We start from the raw sequence: 16,332 nt of genomic DNA, 5'->3' as shown, positions 1-16,332 counted from the left end.
GTCTTTCGTACCGATGAAATATGCAAATGGTAAACATACCTGTCAAGACAATATGGAACAGTTTGACGCTTGCCAAATCAATCCTCTTTGTGCTTGAAAAACATGACAGCAATAAATAAATTCGCATTTCAAAGTTATCCTGAAAGATGCGACAAAATTCAGAATACATACTAAACAATTAGTTATAATCCGTCGACGAACTACCCGTGTAACTCAAAAGGGAATTGATAAAATATATATACAAAAAGGAAGAGAAATTTTGAAAAAGATTAGATAATGACAGCAAAAAGCAAGGCTATCAAGAAAGTTTTGGCAAAAAAAGTAAGTAAGGGTGATTAAATGCTTGCAACAAGTGTCTTCACAGTCCAAACTCATAAACAAAAAGAAAGAAAAGGTTATATACAAAGATACATGATTTGCTTTTAAGTATCTACCTTTCGTTACCATAAATTTCGCCCATGTCAATTAAATCCTGCTGTATGTCATCCATGGAAGCCTGTTCAATAATGGGGGCAGCTGGGAACCCGACAAAATTATCCAGCTCACAAAGAATAGCGGTTTCATAATCTAACCTCTGCTTATTAGTTAAAGCATTCTGGCGAAATGATGTCTGCTTTTGGAGTTGAACGATGGGGTCATAAGATATTTGTTGTCTGTTTAGCAAACGATAAAATTTAGCAGCAACATTTGCAGACAACATTTGTCTCAATTTCCGTTTATCGAAAAGGAGCTGATAATTCATTTGTGAATATACGAAATTCATCATATTTCGGATAGAAGTCAACTGTTTCTTAAGAAGCTCGGTAGTCCGTTGGATCCGGTTGTCTCTATGCTCGATAATCAGCTCGACGCATGCATTAAATCGTTCGTGCCTTTTATTTTTAATCAATTCTGCTTGTTCGTCGAGTTTTAAAAGCCTCTTTCCGTATATTCGATTCCGTAAAACTGCAAACTCGTTTTCTATGGCCGATAAAGCTTCAAAAGCCTCTTTTCGCTTCAACGTTTTCTCGGCATCCTGGTCAGAAGGCTGTTCCAAACCATGTCGACCTTCCATTGCTGACTCTCCATCAGGGTCGGCACCTCTTTCTTGATCTTCAATTGTCGAGTCTCGTTTTGATCGACTATCACGGGCACCGTACCTGGCACGTGAAGTGGTAACACGCCTTCGTTTCCTACCAGAAGACCCCTGCGTTTCGATTTTCTTTGTACGTTCTCTTCCTTCCGAAACGGAACCCTTTTCCTCTCCGTCGTCTTCTTCTTCGTCAACGTCCTCTTCTTTCTCGGTGGCATTCGCTTCTTCTTCGACGACCATCGACTTTTCAGTTTGTAATGGACTTCCCTTTGAGAATCCATTTGAGACATCTTCTCTGTGATTTCTGAAACTAAACTCATCCGATTGTTGCTCCGTAGCCTCTTTGTTTACGCCGGCCTGTGTATTGGAAGCGTTGATCGAAGGAGCTTGGTCGATATTATTGTTTTCTTCTTCCTGAAAAATCACTGTTTCGGCCTCAGATAAATTTTCGTGTTCATTTTCGTAATTTTGAATTGTGGTGTCTTCTTGTATAGCGCCTATTTCAACATTAGATGACTGAGGTATCGCAGGTAAAATTGGTGAACCTTTCTCAGGTATATCGACAGATGAGTTTTCGGAAACTTGGTTATTTGAATCGTCAGGAACTTTTTCTTCAGATATGGGTGAGACTGATTGAGTACTTGTGAATGGGTTCAAGTTGTCAGTGTCTTTATTTTGAAATTCATAGCTCGACGCTGGTGTTTCTTCCATATATTCAGTTCTCAATTTGTTTTTCTGTTCTGATCCCTTCTTGTTTATCATTTCCAAATTTTCTGCATTGACAAGGGTAGGTGAATAATTTTCAGTCATAATGAATTCCCTATTCCTCAAATCGGATCTTCAATCCGCTTAAAATGTGAGACTTCAGAAATGGGAAGCAAAAAAGGATTGAATTCCTAAATTTCTGTCTATGATTCCTGCTTTTTCATGAAATTGGTTGTGTTGTGGAATGGGTGACATACAATTTCATATTTTCGAAAATACTGCATGCAGTAAACTACTACTTTACAGTATATCAGAAAAATGAATTACTTAGATGTATATGTTTAAAATTTAAGAAATACAATAAAATTTGAACGAGAAAGCACACTCAAAATTTCCAAACCGTTTTGTTTTTTTCTGCTAATGCATTATATTTACGTTTTATGTTTGCATAGAAACTAGTTCAAAAAATAAATAGATACATGTAATGGAGCATTCTTTTATATTCAATGAAGTAAGATAGCTTTTGAATGTAATATAATACAGTGGAAAGTAAACCATTGTTGTTCTTTCAATGCTTACGCAAAAGGGTTTTCGAAACGCTCAGTTTACGAAACATTTGAGGTGAAGCCCCGGTGTATTTTGTAAATAAAATGAAAGACTTATAAGCCATAGCTATTTGCTGTTGACTCAAGTTTGTTCTGAAATGGAATTACGAGGACGGTGAGTAAAGTACAGAAATCTACCGGTGGATGTGGGGTTTTAGTTGGTTTTCATTAATGTTTTTCTCTTTTTCTTTATTTAATACTTTTAAGAATTGTTGTTACAAAACTCCAGTAGTAATGAACGAACTATGTATAATACCTACTATGACTTAATTGTTCACCAAGTACCGTAATATACTACATAAGACAAGAGCTGAAAACTCACCGGGCAATCCATAAAGAAACTTTCTATGGTTCATCCATTGAAAAAATAGTATAAACGGAACGTCTCGTCTACCTTTCTTTTTTCGTAGTCTTAACAATTAACGTCGTCGTGCTATGTCAATTTGGGCAAAAACCTACAAATCTGATGTTTTGAAATACACTCTGAATCTTACTTACCGTGCTAAATATACAACTTACTTTCTGGTTTTGAAGTAGGAAGGATCGAAAACTCAATTCCTCCCTCCCTCCAATTCATTCGCAATTTACTAGTCGCAGAAAAGGAAATGATTTATTATTTAAGTCTTGCATTATGTTTTTATACTCTCAAAGGAATTCAAAGTATTTCTTGGCAAGCCCAAGAAACATCATTGTGCCCTTAAGGACTTTACCTAAATATAACTATGAGTCAAGGCTCTTTTCTTTTATGTCCGCAGAATCAGTTTTGTTTCAAAAGAAAAAACCCAGCAGTCTCGAAAATGCACTACAGGCTTTTACTCATGTTCATTGCACAGATGTCGGGCAGCAAACTCCCGTAGCTTTTACGAGAAAATACGCAACCCAATTAAGGCCTTCTAACCCTCAACGCTCTAATCGGAGACTGTTTTCTACTTTACTAATTACTATTCCTGTCACTCTCTCAGGTTGTGTCCTTGCTTACAAAATGTGGGAGCATCTGTATCAAAAACGAGAGCAACAACCTTCTTTGGCTCCATCATTGGATTATAAAGTGACAGAAATTCGCGATAAAAGTTTTTTAGGGAAGGTCAAACTTGTTTTGCTGTTATGTAGACGTATCACTTATTTATTTCTCGTTTTCTTTCCTATATCATTAACCGCTCCCCTTGTATACTTACTCTATTTAAGTCCTTTCCAAAGGTTTTCTGTTGTCATCTTTTCGCTCTGGGTTAAATTGTTGGTGCGTCAGCTTGAAAAAGCTGGAGCTACCTTCATAAAGGTATGATACAGGCTTTTTTACAGAACTATTACCATCAAATTTTTTCTTTTTTACTAACTTATTTTTTAGCTTGGGCAATGGGCAGCGACAAGAACTGATTTGTTTCCTCCGGACCTTTGCAATCAGTTATCAAAATTTCATTCACATGTAACACCACATAGCTTCAACCATACTGAAAAAGTTATCAAAGAATCTTTTAATGTGGATTCAATTTCTGATGTTTTTGAGGATTTCTTGCCCATACCTATTGGGGTCGGATCTATTGCGCAAGTATATACCGCTAACTTGAAGCATGATTGTGCTCGAAACGAAGAAAGTTCTTCCGTTTTACCAAATGAAGGAAAATTAAAAAGCTTCATGTTTTTTCAGCGAAAACCGGCACAAGATTTACATAAAAAGGTGGCTGTCAAGGTACTACATCCGAATGTGGGACTAAACATTTCCCTGGATTTAATTATCCTTGAAATACTTGCCAACTTCTTTGATTTTATTCCTACTATGAAGTGGTTGTCGTTTCCAGAAGAAGTGAAAGTGTTTGGAGACATGTTGAATCAACAGTTAGATCTTCGGCATGAAGCGCGAAACCTAATACAATTCCGTAAAAATTTTGATAAGAATCAATACGTGGAATTCCCTATGGTATACGAAAACTATACCAAAGATCAAGTCTTGGTTGAGGAATTTATTCCTGGTATCCCGTTGAGTATGTTCCTTCGTCATAGAGATGGCCCTTTCAATAAAGTTTTGGCAAATGTTGGAAATAGCTCTCTATTTCAAATGCTTATTCTTAACAATTTTACGCACGCAGATCTGCATAGCGGAAACATCATAGTTGGGTTCAAGAAAGGCTCCACATTTTCGGGCAATTTAGAGGTCTCAGAAAATGACTTATGCTCTAAATTAATGTCCAGTAATGACGAAGAATGGAAATCTACCATGCAATACTTACAAGATATAGGATATCATCCTTTTCTGACTTATTTGGATGCGGGTCTCGTAACGAAGCTTAGTCCGCAGGATCTGCAAAATTTTATTGACCTATTTCAAGCAGTGTTAACTTTTCAAGGGTATGAAGCTGGTTTGCTGATGGTTGAACGAAGTCGACAAACAGAACATGTTCGAAATAAAGAGGTATTCGCTCTAAAAATGGAGCACCTGTTGAATGATATTCAGAAGAATACGCTTTCGCTAAAGTCGCTTCAAATTGGAACGATTTTACAAGAAGTTATGACGATGTCTAGAGAGCATCATGTTCGCATTGAAGCTAACTTTGCCAACACGGTTTTATCCATTCTCTTGATGGAAGGAGCAGGTAGGCAATTATACCCTGATATGGATCTTTTGAATAATGCTACACCCTTTCTGAGGGCTGCTTCTGCTAGACGCGATATATCTATACAAAGTCCTATGATTAAAATATGGCTGGCTCTAGAAGCAAGACAATTTTTGCTCCTGAGCACATCCAAAGAGACGGTTGAAGCCTGGATTAAAGCGGATATGATTTCTCCAAACATATAATATTTTAGAATTTCATGTATCAAATAGATGATTCAGTTCATCAAGTCAAAGTTAAAAATATTATTTGTTTTAAAGTATGTATTATACTCAACGCTAGATATGAAGCAGGAGAAAGAAAGCACAATTCATTAGACAAAACGATATCATTTTTAAGGGAAAAAGAAGCAATGATTAATGGGTTAAATACATTCTTCCTTTTCTGCGACGGTTTCTCAATATCTTCCTACCGTTGATGGAACGGATTCTTGCCAAAAAACCAAACTTCCTTTTTCTTTTACGGTTCGAAGGTTGATATTCGTTTCCCATAGTTTTCCATCGAACTTGCTGTTGCATACCTGCACCTTCAAAAGCAGGGAATGAAGATCGCAACAAACCACTTCCTATGCCATTAAGTCCTTGTAAACTAGGAAGTAACTGAGCTCTTTTCATAGAGAAAGAGTTAAGAAGACCGCCCCATCTTGCTCCAGGAAGGAGCGATTGGAAGGAACGAAACAACATGAAAGGTATGTTAGGTCGGAGATTGAAAGATTTCAATGTAATAATTTACAATCCGAATGCCCTTTTTTGTTAAAAATTCATTCAATCCTTTAGAAATCGACTCTTTCTTTCCAGACAGCTTAATTGAGCATACAGTGAGGAAGGTATATGGCGGAGGAATAGAAGTAAGCACAGACAACGAAGTTGGATATACTTGCTACCAAGAGGCTTTTTCACTTTCTATTTCTATTTCTATTTTATTTATATTATAATTTTTCAATTTTTTTAAATTTTTTTGGGTGTGTACAAGCTTTTTTTTTGGTTTATTACGGTGTGTCTTCAGGTTTATAAGGTATAAGGGTCCACCTTCTCTCTTTCTTTTATTAAATAGGAATATAATATGTTGTTTAGTCTGTCTCTTTATTTCTTGATTGATGAATGATCCTTGGGTTAAGGTATATATGAATGCCAATGTTTCGTCAAAATAGGACTATCAGAGCCAATTGTGAGTCCACTTTTTTATTGTAATGGTTTTCGTTCTCTGTCAGATCGGATTCTGCTTTTGAGTTTTGCACCTATATGTTTGTAAGGTCGAATGGAACAAATACAGCAAGCACAATGGAAAGCAATGCTCCTGATAAGCTGGAAATCCTTAAAGGGACATACATAGCTTTATTAGAAAATGAGAGAAACAAAACAAGAAAGAATTCTCATCTCCGATGCATTTGATATGCACATAATGTACCCTATGATAAGACAGCTTGTTGTGCAAACAGAAGAACATATTGTCTAACCTTTCAAGCAACTGAAAAAGCCCAATTATCAAAAAAAACAACGATTATTTAAACAACCTTCCTAAAAACCTCAAATGAAAAGCAAGACGGTTTGTTTATTAATGATATTTCGTCCCTCTACGCTAAAGTTTTTTATGCGCTGCTCAGTTTCATTAAATCAATTCCAACTTGTTCTCAAGTGCAAAAACGAGGATAGCTTCTGCCTTCAGTTTTGACCTTAGTTAAGGAACGATTGAATATTTTCAAAAAAAATGGACTACCAAAATCGAGCAGGTAGCCGCTTTGGAGGAGGCGGTGTCGCTGGATATCAAGAAACGAATGCAGCTCGTCGCGAGCGTCTCAAAAAGTTGGCATTGGAAACGATAGATCTTTCCAAGGTATGTTTTTTTACTTTGATATTGAACTGTGTTTTTGAAGCGAATAGCTTGCTGTCTCCAAAAATGTTTTTTTGTTGGATGAATGGGTTTTGACCCATCATCCTCTTGAAAATGAAGCATAAGCTGCTAAGCTTCTCATCCAAAAGCAATGTGATATCTATTAATTCAATAGAAATTGCAATCGCGTGGTTGAGATGTGGTTCGTTTATCGAGGGAGACAATTGTTTCAAGAATTGGTTGTTTGCTCATACAAAGTTTTTGTTCAAATGCCTGTATGCTAACGATGTAGGATCCTTACTTTATGAAAAATCATTTGGGAACTTATGAGTGTCGTTTGTGTCTTACCATGCATGCAAACGAAAATTCATATTTGACGCATACTCAAGGTAAAGCGCATCAAACCAATTTGGCACGCAGAGATGCTATGGAAAACAGAAAGGCACAAAGGACTGCACCTGTAGTCCAAACAGGATTATCTCAGTCGCAGGTGCCCCTACGAAAAAATATAATGAAAATTGGAAGACCCGGGTATAAAGCTTCCAAAATTCGTGACCCCGAAACTGGCCAGTTTGGTCTTCGATTTCAACTAAAGTACCCAGATATCCAATTAAATGTTAGGCCTCGATATCGTATCATGAGTGCTTACGAGCAGAGAGTCGAGGCTCCTGATCGGAAATTCCAGTATTTGGTCGTTGCAGCTGAGCCGTACGAGTCTGTTGCTTTCAAAATAAGTAAGAAAATCTTTAAATTTCACTTCTCTTATTAACTTCTTTTATAGATGCGCATGAAATTGACCGTTCTCCAGGCCGATTTTGGACATACTGGGATGCACCAACTTATACGATTCAATTCTTTTTCAATGTGGATAAGCTTTCCTAAATCATGTATTTATAAACGTAATTGATGAATATATTCGGTTCCTGTTTATTACTTCAGTTGTTGCCTTTTCTATTTTCTACGCTTCTGCTCTTTCGTCCTACCTACCTACCTCCTTTAGGACACGACTTCACGAACTCAGTGGGGGAGTTTTTCACCAAAAAGGATAATTAACTGAACAATATTATATTCAAAGGATGTTTACAAAGTTTAATATCATTTAAAAAGTTATTTAAGGGTTACAGTTTGGCAGAATTAGGTTTTTTTGAACAGACAAGGGTTGCAATGGTTTCTTCCCAATTTTCTGGTTTTCTACCTTTAGACAGTGTCTTTACCGTTTCTAGCACTGCATTGTTTGCTTCCTCTATTGTTTTGCAAAGAGCAATTTTGAAAAAGCCACGTTTCTTTACTACCAATCATACCATGAACCTATTATTTCGTCCTACTTTGTTTGCCTGGAAAGTGTTCTCAACTACTTCAATTATAACAGCTTCTACGTTTGCATCTTCTTTGTGTATATTAATGGCGGTAACGGGTTCTTATACGCCGAGAGAATTTGGAATGTTCTTGCGCAGACAATTATCATTCGCAAGAGTAAAGCCAATTCCAAATGACATTGATACTCCTAGTTGGAGTGAAGATCAAAGCGTTATGGAAACAGAAAACAATTTTCAATAGACTAGACGCATCAAATGCTACCTCAAAGGTGTAAAAAAAGAACCGTTCATTTATAATGTTCTTTATAGTCTACGATGGAAAGTGATGTTGTACATTAGAAGAAATAAATTTTATGTTATTTTTTTTATTTACAAAAAGACACCGAACCAATTGACTATTAAACACTTTCCTAGTTTTTCAAAAACAGCGTAATCCTAACTATTATTCTTTTCTGAATTTCGCTTGAAGCCAGCAGCGATACATCTTCACTTTCTTCTTGCGATTTACAATCAGTCTGAAGTATACTAGTTAACATACGTTCACATAGATGCACTTCATTTTAGTACTTACCTTTTATCGACTCCGTTTTGACAGATTTCGAATTTTTCTCCAAATATCTTTTGGATCTCATCTTGAAAATAGAATTAGTACAAGAGCTGCAAATAAATCCACTTACCATTGTCAAGATAGTAAACACGGGTACCATCACCACGAATATAGAAATTTTCATCCAAATACCTATTCTTTTTTGCTCGTAACTGAGTCAAATCCAAACGTCCATAATCACGGAAAAAGATAACTCCCCCAGGCTTTAGTACTCGGTACAGATTGTCAACAGCTTGGTTCCATTGATCAGGTGAAAGTGCAGAAAAACAAAATATCAAGGTAACTGCATCTGTAGAATTTTCGGTAAGCCCTTCTGGTAACGTTGGTCCAGCTAAATCCCATACAGATGCATGACAATGGTTGGGATCGTATAGAGGATTTTGATACACGACATCAATAGCCTTCTTGGAATAGTCCACAGGGTAAACTTTGAGTTCTTTGTTTTTATTCTCTGCTAATATAGGCCATATGGTATTACCTGCACCACACCCTACTTCTAGCAGCACTTTTTGTCCAATATCAGGTTGTACAAGTTGAAGTAAGTCTGGGAATTCCTGAGCAATCCATCTTCGGTTCATAAAAAAGTTTCCTTCATTTTTCTCATAGAACCTATCCCAATACTCATTCGGATTTGCCATATATTCGTCTTTATTTACAACCGGGTTTTCCTTTTGCTCCGCAATCCTTTTCTCGGCCATGGACAAATGCTCTTCGTCCCATTCTACATGATCCCTTAAATGGTTTAGTTATAATTATTTATCCTCACAATGGCTATTAGACGTACCAGGCATTAAAATCAAAAACTTGGTCTTCTTCCTTCAGTAAACGGCCTCCAAATGTCTCGTTGATGGAAAAGTTTGCATCACGTACAGAAGAAGCTTGCTTTTTACTCATTTTTATACGTAAAGTACGAACAGAATTAAGGTTTTCCGCCAGCAAGCGATTTTGGAGAAGACTAGAAGTACTCTTTAGACCTTTGGTTCACTTTATTATTTTTTGAAGAGTTTTGTAATTTAGCATAAACATTTCGTAAATTTCCTATTTTTCTTTTTTTTCTTGTTCTACGAATGCATGGACGAATTCAGAGTTTTGCAATTACTGTATGCGCAGTGAATCGAAACCTTCACATAATACTTTTTAAAAAGAAAAGGAAACAATCACACTTTAGCTCTAGACGATATATACTGAGTAAGTTCCTAAGCTTCTCGTGCAAGTCTTCGTATGTTAATCCATGAAACAAGGTGTTTTAACCATAAACTGTTCCTTGCATGAATTCCGTAAACTGTACAAGTTTGTTCTTTTTTTTTTTTATTCAAAAAACCAAAATGGCGAGTTCTGACTAAAGTATATTTTACACGATTTCATTTCAACTAGCTGTTAAGCAGATTAATTATTTTATTTACATTCATCAACTCAACTCGTTCTATACATGTAAATAGAAGAGTAACGACTGTAAATCCAGTGAATTATCATGAATATTACCTTTTTTTCCTTCATCTTTTAACCCATCAACCCGGCCATTCAATGAATTGGGTTCTCTGCGAAGGGAGTCATATCGATGGTTGGGAGTTCAACCAAAGCTTGTTTGATGATTTCAACGCCCTTCATCAGGTCCTCTTCAGAGATGACCAAGGGAGGAGCAAGGCGAATGATATTTCCATGAGTTGGCTTGGCCAATACACCTCGGGAGCGCATAATCAAGCACAAGTCCCAGGCTGTACGGCCATTAGCCTTGGTTTCGTCAATGACGATAGCATTCAAGAGACCACGACCACGAGCGACTTGAAGAAGAGGAGACTTGGAGTCATTGAGAGCATTGCGAAACTTTTTACCCAATACTGCAGCACGTTCGACCAAGTTTTCGTCTTTGACAACCTGTAAGGCAGCAAGGGCTACAGCAGCACCAAGAGGATTACCACCATAAGTGGATCCGTGGGTACCGGGTTCAAAGTTGAGCATAATTTCCTTGGATGAGAGTACGGCACTGACGGGGTAAACACCGCCAGAAATAGCCTTTCCGAGAATAACCATATCTGGCTTGACACCAGAGTGTTCGATACAAAGCATCTTACCCGTACGAGCAATACCGGTTTGGACTTCGTCTGCGATAAACAAGACATTATGAGCCTTGCACAATTCGTAAGCAGTTCTCAAGTAGTCATCATCAGGAACAACAACACCGGCTTCACCCTGGATAGGTTCAACTAAGAAACCAGCAACTCTAGGGCCATAGTTTTCAAGGAAGAACTTTAAGTCGTCCAAGTTGTTGTAACGCAAGACGCGGTCAGAACCCTCGACTTTAGGGCCGACATTTGGCAAGTAGGGACCGTAGTTATCACGGGCTTCAGGGTCAGTGGACATAGAAATGATGCCCATTGTACGACCATGGAAGTTATCGACACAGGAGAGGATAATGGCCTCGTTATCGGCAATCTTCTTTTGCTTGTAACCCCAAAGACGTGCAAGTTTGCAGGCAGTTTCAACGGCTTCAGCACCAGTGTTCATGGGAATAACCATCTCATAGCCAAAGTATTCAGTGGTATATTTGGCAAAAGGACCAAACTTATCATTGTAGAATGCACGAGAGCTCAAAGTGACACGTTGAGCTTGCTCTATTAAAGCACCAACGATCTTGGGATGGCAATGTCCTTGATTGACAGCGGAGTAAGCCGAGAGAAAGTCCAAATACTCCTTTCCTTCAGGATCCCATACTTTAGCGCCCTCAGCCTTGGAAAAACAAACTGGCAAAGGGTGGTAGTTGTGAGCAGCGTAATCATGCTCCAACTTTTGGATTTCCGTTGAAGAATATGTGCTCTTCATATTTGCTTGAGTCATATTGCTTTAAAAGAAAATAGTTGTCTATTCGCAACTTTTGTTCAACTTGTTTTTGTTCTTTGATATTTGCGAACGTCAAATTGAGGTTTCCTCAAAATACTGAATTCAACCTGAATAAAGAAAAAAGAAAAGATAAATATATTCTTTTGATACAATTTTTTTGTGAATTTATCTCTTCGCAACTAATTTACTCCGTGGACATTTACTGGGATCTGATGTTCCGACTGCTGGTCAAAATTTTATTTGTTTACATATAAAGAAGCAGAAAGAAGTTTACATGTTCATAAAGATTATAAGAAATAAAAGGAATTATAAGACCTTTCGGTCAGCTCATGAAAAGAAAGTAGGTAGGGTGTCCTTTCGATGCAACTTTGGCTGAACGGTTCGTAGCAAACATTCCATTCCATGAATCTTTTTTTAGAAATATGGGAATAGAATTCATAGTAAGCTTTCTTAGTAACAGAAATGCGGTTCCGCCTTACTTTAGATGAAAAAGACTGTGGCATGTTTCATAGCTCAGTTTCAAACGACATCCGCTTGTATGGAGAAAGCACTAGGGGTTATTTCATTTCCTTCAGCACTTAAGAGTCGAGCTGAAAGAACGTCTTTTGCAAACACTTTTCCAACACCTTTCGGTGTTCCAGTCAGTATCAGGTCACCAGGTTGCAAAGTCATGGTCTCCGTAATACTGTCCAAGATTTTTGGAATACGATTTAGCATCAATGAAGTGTTTTCATGCTGAACGACTTTATCATTTTGAGAAAGCTCGACGATGACATTGTGAGGGTCAGGAACCTGGTGTTTTGGGATGAAGGGACCCACCGGCAAGAATGTATCGTATCCTTTGCAGAAAGACCAAGGAAGTCCTGCCTTCTTAGCTTCATTTTGAAGGTTGCGTGCGGTAACGTCTATTCCTACAAAGTATCCAGCAATAGCCTCTGTCCATTTGGAGTGAAAAATGGGTTGACGAGCAGGCAGCTTGGAGCCTATAACAAGCCCAAGCTCAACTTCGTAATGTGCTTGAACATCTGATGGAATTAGTAATTTTCCTTTGCCGGGCTCAACAATTGCACTCGGGGGCTTTAAGAAGAAGAAGGGCTTTTTGGGAACAGCATTTTTCAATTCACGAATGTGCGCACTAATAGTTATTTCTTATCAGTAAACTAGTCCTATACCATGATCCCTAGTTATGAAGAAGTGTTGAAATCCTGACTTTAGAATGTCCAAAGGTACAGGTACCTCGTTTCTCTGCAGTCGCCTACTTGAAGACTTCCAAGACCATATTCAAACCTTCAAAATATCTCTTAAAAAATTACTTACGTATAGTTTCTTCCAATACACAGAATTTTACTTGCTCGAGACAACATAGTGTATAATTGTATGGAAGATCGGTACCTACGATTAAATAAAGTCGAGTGAGAAAAGTAGGCAGATTTCAAAAGAGAAATGAACCCTCCTTTTTATGATCGTTTTTTTAACTACTACATCCTTTGTTGGAAATGTTTTGGGAGTTTAGATCCCTCCATTGAATCACTCTTTTTAGGATGGAAAAGGAATACATTTTTTCAAGATATTTCTACCATCTACGCATCATAGTTAACCGCTTCAGAGTAGTATTATATAACAATCAAGTATTTTCGAATGTGACCAAACACAACCCTTTTGGTGTTCTGAGCATCTTGTAATGCCAACTTGGAGCCATTCATGTCATCTCACACAATAATACTAGTAGCCCAATGGCAAATCCGCTCTTTTCCTTCAACAGAAATCATAAATATAACAAAGATGTATCTGTGTCAACCTGAAATATCCAGTCATTTCACTTCAATTGCAACAATTCCATTGGAAAATGTTTGTATGTAGTCAATAAAATATCAGATCCACATGGAATCCATAAAGCATGATTCAAGTTGAGATGTTTCAAATAAGAGATTCCTATTGTTTCTTCATCAGAAAACATCTTTGGTGCAATCGTGACTACGAGGGAATCGAATGAATTAGATTCAAATGCCTTTCTTAATAAGGTCGCTCCTCCTTCTACCATAATCCTTGAGGCGCCATTACTCTGGAGCTTCTCCAAATGTACATAATCCTTCCAGTTCTCTGGATATTCTTGATCTCGAACAAAGATTTGACCGCCGTAATGCTCAATGCAATTCCATCTCTCCTGTAATTGAGCATCTTTCGTTTTCCTTTGTATAACGCTAGGAGCAACAACGATCCATGGGGCCTTTGTTAGGCCACAGCGCGCCAACTCCATCACCTTCAGGGAAGCATAATTTAGAGAAAGGTGCGAGTCAATGATGATGGGAATAGGCTGCATGGAAAGAGGAGCCAAACATGTGGAATCTTCTGGGTGAGGGTATCGACAAGTGAGGCTGGGATTGTCATTCCGAACAGTATTACTGCCCACCATAATGGCATCAAACGAAGCTCGCAGTCCATGCGTCATACGAAAAGATTCTTTGCAGGATATCTTCAATTGCCCTAGAAATAAATTTCCTTTCTCATCATCTGAATAATTTTTATATCCAATTTTCCCATTCATTGACTGTGCCCATGTTAACAAGACATGGTTTTTTTGTTCGTGAGGGAAGATTGCTGGTTTCACTTCCATCGAAAGCTTCGCACACAGCTAGAAATTCTAGCAATAGTCTTTTTTTATATCTTCAAGAAAACCCCAATTTGGAGGAATCTTAACCGTTGCAGGGTTACCTATTTCAGTCTATGAGTAGAGTTAGACTGGATTTCACATTGTCAGAAGAAACTAGTTTTGTATTACATATTGTTTTTATAAAGAGCTATATCAACAGTTCTCTCGATGGTGTAGTTGGTTATCACATCCGGCTGTAATGTTCAAGATACCGGTTGGTCGCTAGTTCGAATCTGGCTCGAGAGATTTTTTTAACTTTTTTATGCGAATTATTTTTTTTTTTTTTTTTTTTTTTTTTTTTGCCAGGAAAAGTAGGGAAATTTATTTTTAGGTGTCGTAAACAAAGTAAGTAAACAAGAAGCATTATTTCACAAGGAAACCAATTGGGCTAGTCTCAATCAATTGATTATTTTTTTTAGAAAATTATCTTAAAAATTCTGACAGTGAAGTCCTATTTTCACGCTTTTTATTTTTTCTACTAACTCTTACACAATACTTATATAAACAGATCAAGGAAAAGCCCACTCTGCATTCCCATTAGCAGTTGTTACATGGCTCTACGTTACATACTTTTTATTCAAAGAATTTCAATCAGAGAAAAAGAAATAGAATAAAAGGATTAGTCTGTCTCTATTTACTCTCTATTCGCAGTTTTACTTTGCTTTTCCATACGTCGACCATAGGTAACGATTGACGTTACCTGTATTATTGAATTCGTCTGAGCAAACAGAGTGGTTTCTAAAACCAATCCCATTGTGCGGAAAGTCGTAGTCTTGCTAAAGAATTGAAGAAAAGCGATGACTACAGTATTTGCCTGTAAAGGGTTTCAAAAGCATCCTGTAAAACTAACGCCTTCTGCGCCGCTACAAGAGGTTGTTCTTGCTTCATACCAAAAACTAGGATTTTCAGACTGGAGTCGTTTGGAATTATTGCATAATGATAAAAAGCTAGATCTTTCGACGTTAATGCGGCATTCTGGCCTTTCGCAAGGGTCCAAATTAACACTGAAGGAGTCACGACAACCATCCAACGCGTCACCTGGATCATCTTCAGCATCTGGTGGACAACTCAAAGTTGCTCTTCAAATGCCTGGATTTCCGAGGGTTGTGGATCAGATTTCGTCACAAAATATCTTGCTCCATTTGTTGGATAAGCATTCTTTCCTTTCCAATGTTGACCATGTTTTAATCAATGGACGAGCATATCGTGAAACCGAGTTTCAGCAACCGCTTTCATTCTTTGGTTTGAATGAAGGTAGTGTTCTCATTCGTCTAATTCCTAAATCAAGCGAACCAGCTATAGAAACTACAAAACCTAACAGAGTGATTGCATCTCCTAATTCTAACGTAGACAGCAATTCTTCAGACTCACCTCCTGAAAAAGCACCTTATATGCAAGGTTTATATCATGTTAAAGAATCTGTGGATATAGCACCTTCTACCAGGGAAATTACACCAGAGGCAAAAACCCCCAAAGTTGAGCCGACTAGTATCGGCTCATCACCAAAAGAGGAACCGTCAACTTTGGAAAAAAAAGAAGCTATACTCGAAACTTTGAAGGAGCCAAGCCCATCTGCCGCCGATATTGAAGCTCCAAGTCTGCAGGATTCGTCACGAGCAAGTGATAATTCAAACTCAAAAGGATTTAATAGCAAAAATATTTTAGGATCAATGATGAGCAAAGTCAAAAAAGAAAAGAAAAGTGAAAGAGAGCAGGATGAATACGATCTAGAGCCTTCCAAAAGCCAGCTGGAGCTTTACCAAAATATTCTTCGAAAAAGAGCGAGTCAACCTTCTCGGACGATTAGCTCAAATGCTCCAAAGACTTACCCATCCACGGCGACCGTTAAATTTGATTTTGGTGATGGTAAGCCCCTATACCATGAATTCTCTAAAGAAGATAAAATTCATGACCTTCATAGCTTTGTCGCATCTCACTTGCCGAATGAATTCCCTAGTTCATTTTCGCTCACGTTCAGCAATCATGATCCTCTGCCTACTTCCGGACACGTCGTCGAATATATTGGACGTGCAGTCGTCCGTGTTCATCCATTTTAATGATAATGTTCTTAAATGATGCATAGACGAGATGAATTTGTTT

The 16,332-nt window shown here is 37.7% G+C and overlaps 10 protein-coding genes and 1 non-coding gene across 11 annotated transcripts; 5 read left to right on the top strand and 6 right to left on the bottom strand.

The window, feature by feature from the left end:
* Nucleotides 1–430: 430 nt before the first annotated feature.
* dep1 (Sds3-like family protein Dep1) lies at nt 431–1,882 on the bottom strand (the record flags this gene model as incomplete). The annotated part of the gene is made up of 1 exon (XM_056179377.1): nt 431–1,882. One exon carries the CDS (start codon nt 1,880–1,882, stop codon nt 431–433), a length of 1,452 nt encoding a protein of 483 aa, XP_056036971.1.
* A 1,131-nt stretch (nt 1,883–3,013) lies between these two features.
* On the top strand, nt 3,014–5,176 carry SOMG_00582 (mitochondrial membrane ABC1 kinase family protein; the record flags this gene model as incomplete). The annotated part of the gene is made up of 2 exons (XM_056179376.1): nt 3,014–3,658; nt 3,728–5,176. 2 exons carry the CDS (start codon nt 3,014–3,016, stop codon nt 5,174–5,176), a joined length of 2,094 nt encoding a protein of 697 aa, XP_056035479.1.
* A 171-nt stretch (nt 5,177–5,347) lies between these two features.
* Nucleotides 5,348–5,674, bottom strand: mrx14 (mitochondrial ribosomal protein subunit L34; the record flags this gene model as incomplete). The annotated part of the gene is made up of 1 exon (XM_056179375.1): nt 5,348–5,674. The coding sequence occupies one exon, from the start codon at nt 5,672–5,674 to the stop codon at nt 5,348–5,350; it is 327 nt and encodes a 108-aa protein (XP_056036970.1).
* Nucleotides 5,675–6,698: 1,024 nt separating this feature from the next.
* sap62 (U2 snRNP-associated protein Sap62) lies at nt 6,699–7,703 on the top strand (the record flags this gene model as incomplete). Its single annotated transcript, XM_056179374.1, has 3 exons — nt 6,699–6,824; nt 7,114–7,555; nt 7,603–7,703. The coding sequence occupies 3 exons, from the start codon at nt 6,699–6,701 to the stop codon at nt 7,701–7,703; spliced, it is 669 nt and encodes a 222-aa protein (XP_056036969.1).
* A 282-nt stretch (nt 7,704–7,985) lies between these two features.
* SOMG_00579 (Schizosaccharomyces specific protein) lies at nt 7,986–8,378 on the top strand (the record flags this gene model as incomplete). The annotated part of the gene is made up of 1 exon (XM_056179373.1): nt 7,986–8,378. One exon carries the CDS (start codon nt 7,986–7,988, stop codon nt 8,376–8,378), a length of 393 nt encoding a protein of 130 aa, XP_056036443.1.
* A 201-nt stretch (nt 8,379–8,579) lies between these two features.
* trm140 (tRNA (cytosine-3) methyltransferase Trm140) lies at nt 8,580–9,638 on the bottom strand (the record flags this gene model as incomplete). The annotated part of the gene is made up of 4 exons (XM_056179372.1): nt 8,580–8,652; nt 8,709–8,769; nt 8,815–9,476; nt 9,529–9,638. 4 exons carry the CDS (start codon nt 9,636–9,638, stop codon nt 8,580–8,582), a joined length of 906 nt encoding a protein of 301 aa, XP_056036444.1.
* Nucleotides 9,639–10,265: 627 nt separating this feature from the next.
* On the bottom strand, nt 10,266–11,579 carry car2 (ornithine transaminase Car2; the record flags this gene model as incomplete). Its single annotated transcript, XM_056179371.1, has 1 exon — nt 10,266–11,579. One exon carries the CDS (start codon nt 11,577–11,579, stop codon nt 10,266–10,268), a length of 1,314 nt encoding a protein of 437 aa, XP_056036447.1.
* A 522-nt stretch (nt 11,580–12,101) lies between these two features.
* On the bottom strand, nt 12,102–12,946 carry oaa1 (mitochondrial acylpyruvase Oaa1; the record flags this gene model as incomplete). Its single annotated transcript, XM_056179370.1, has 2 exons — nt 12,102–12,717; nt 12,900–12,946. 2 exons carry the CDS (start codon nt 12,944–12,946, stop codon nt 12,102–12,104), a joined length of 663 nt encoding a protein of 220 aa, XP_056036448.1.
* A 452-nt stretch (nt 12,947–13,398) lies between these two features.
* On the bottom strand, nt 13,399–14,196 carry rib7 (5-amino-6-(5-phosphoribosylamino) uracil reductase Rib7; the record flags this gene model as incomplete). Its single annotated transcript, XM_056179369.1, has 1 exon — nt 13,399–14,196. The coding sequence occupies one exon, from the start codon at nt 14,194–14,196 to the stop codon at nt 13,399–13,401; it is 798 nt and encodes a 265-aa protein (XP_056036445.1).
* Nucleotides 14,197–14,394: 198 nt separating this feature from the next.
* Nucleotides 14,395–14,478, top strand: SOMG_20021. The gene is given in 2 exon segments: nt 14,395–14,432; nt 14,443–14,478. It is a non-coding gene; the product is annotated as a tRNA-Tyr (tRNA).
* Nucleotides 14,479–15,029: 551 nt separating this feature from the next.
* On the top strand, nt 15,030–16,289 carry ubx4 (UBX domain protein Ubx4; the record flags this gene model as incomplete). The annotated part of the gene is made up of 1 exon (XM_056179368.1): nt 15,030–16,289. The coding sequence occupies one exon, from the start codon at nt 15,030–15,032 to the stop codon at nt 16,287–16,289; it is 1,260 nt and encodes a 419-aa protein (XP_056036446.1).
* Nucleotides 16,290–16,332: the final 43 nt, after the last annotated feature.

Source organism: Schizosaccharomyces osmophilus, chromosome 1, assembly GCF_027921745.1.
Source record: "Schizosaccharomyces osmophilus chromosome 1, complete sequence".
Lineage (NCBI taxonomy): Eukaryota > Fungi > Ascomycota > Schizosaccharomycetes > Schizosaccharomycetales > Schizosaccharomycetaceae > Schizosaccharomyces > Schizosaccharomyces osmophilus.
The sequence above is the reverse complement of the archived record's forward strand: the minus strand, read 5'-3'. Positions and strand labels throughout refer to the sequence as shown.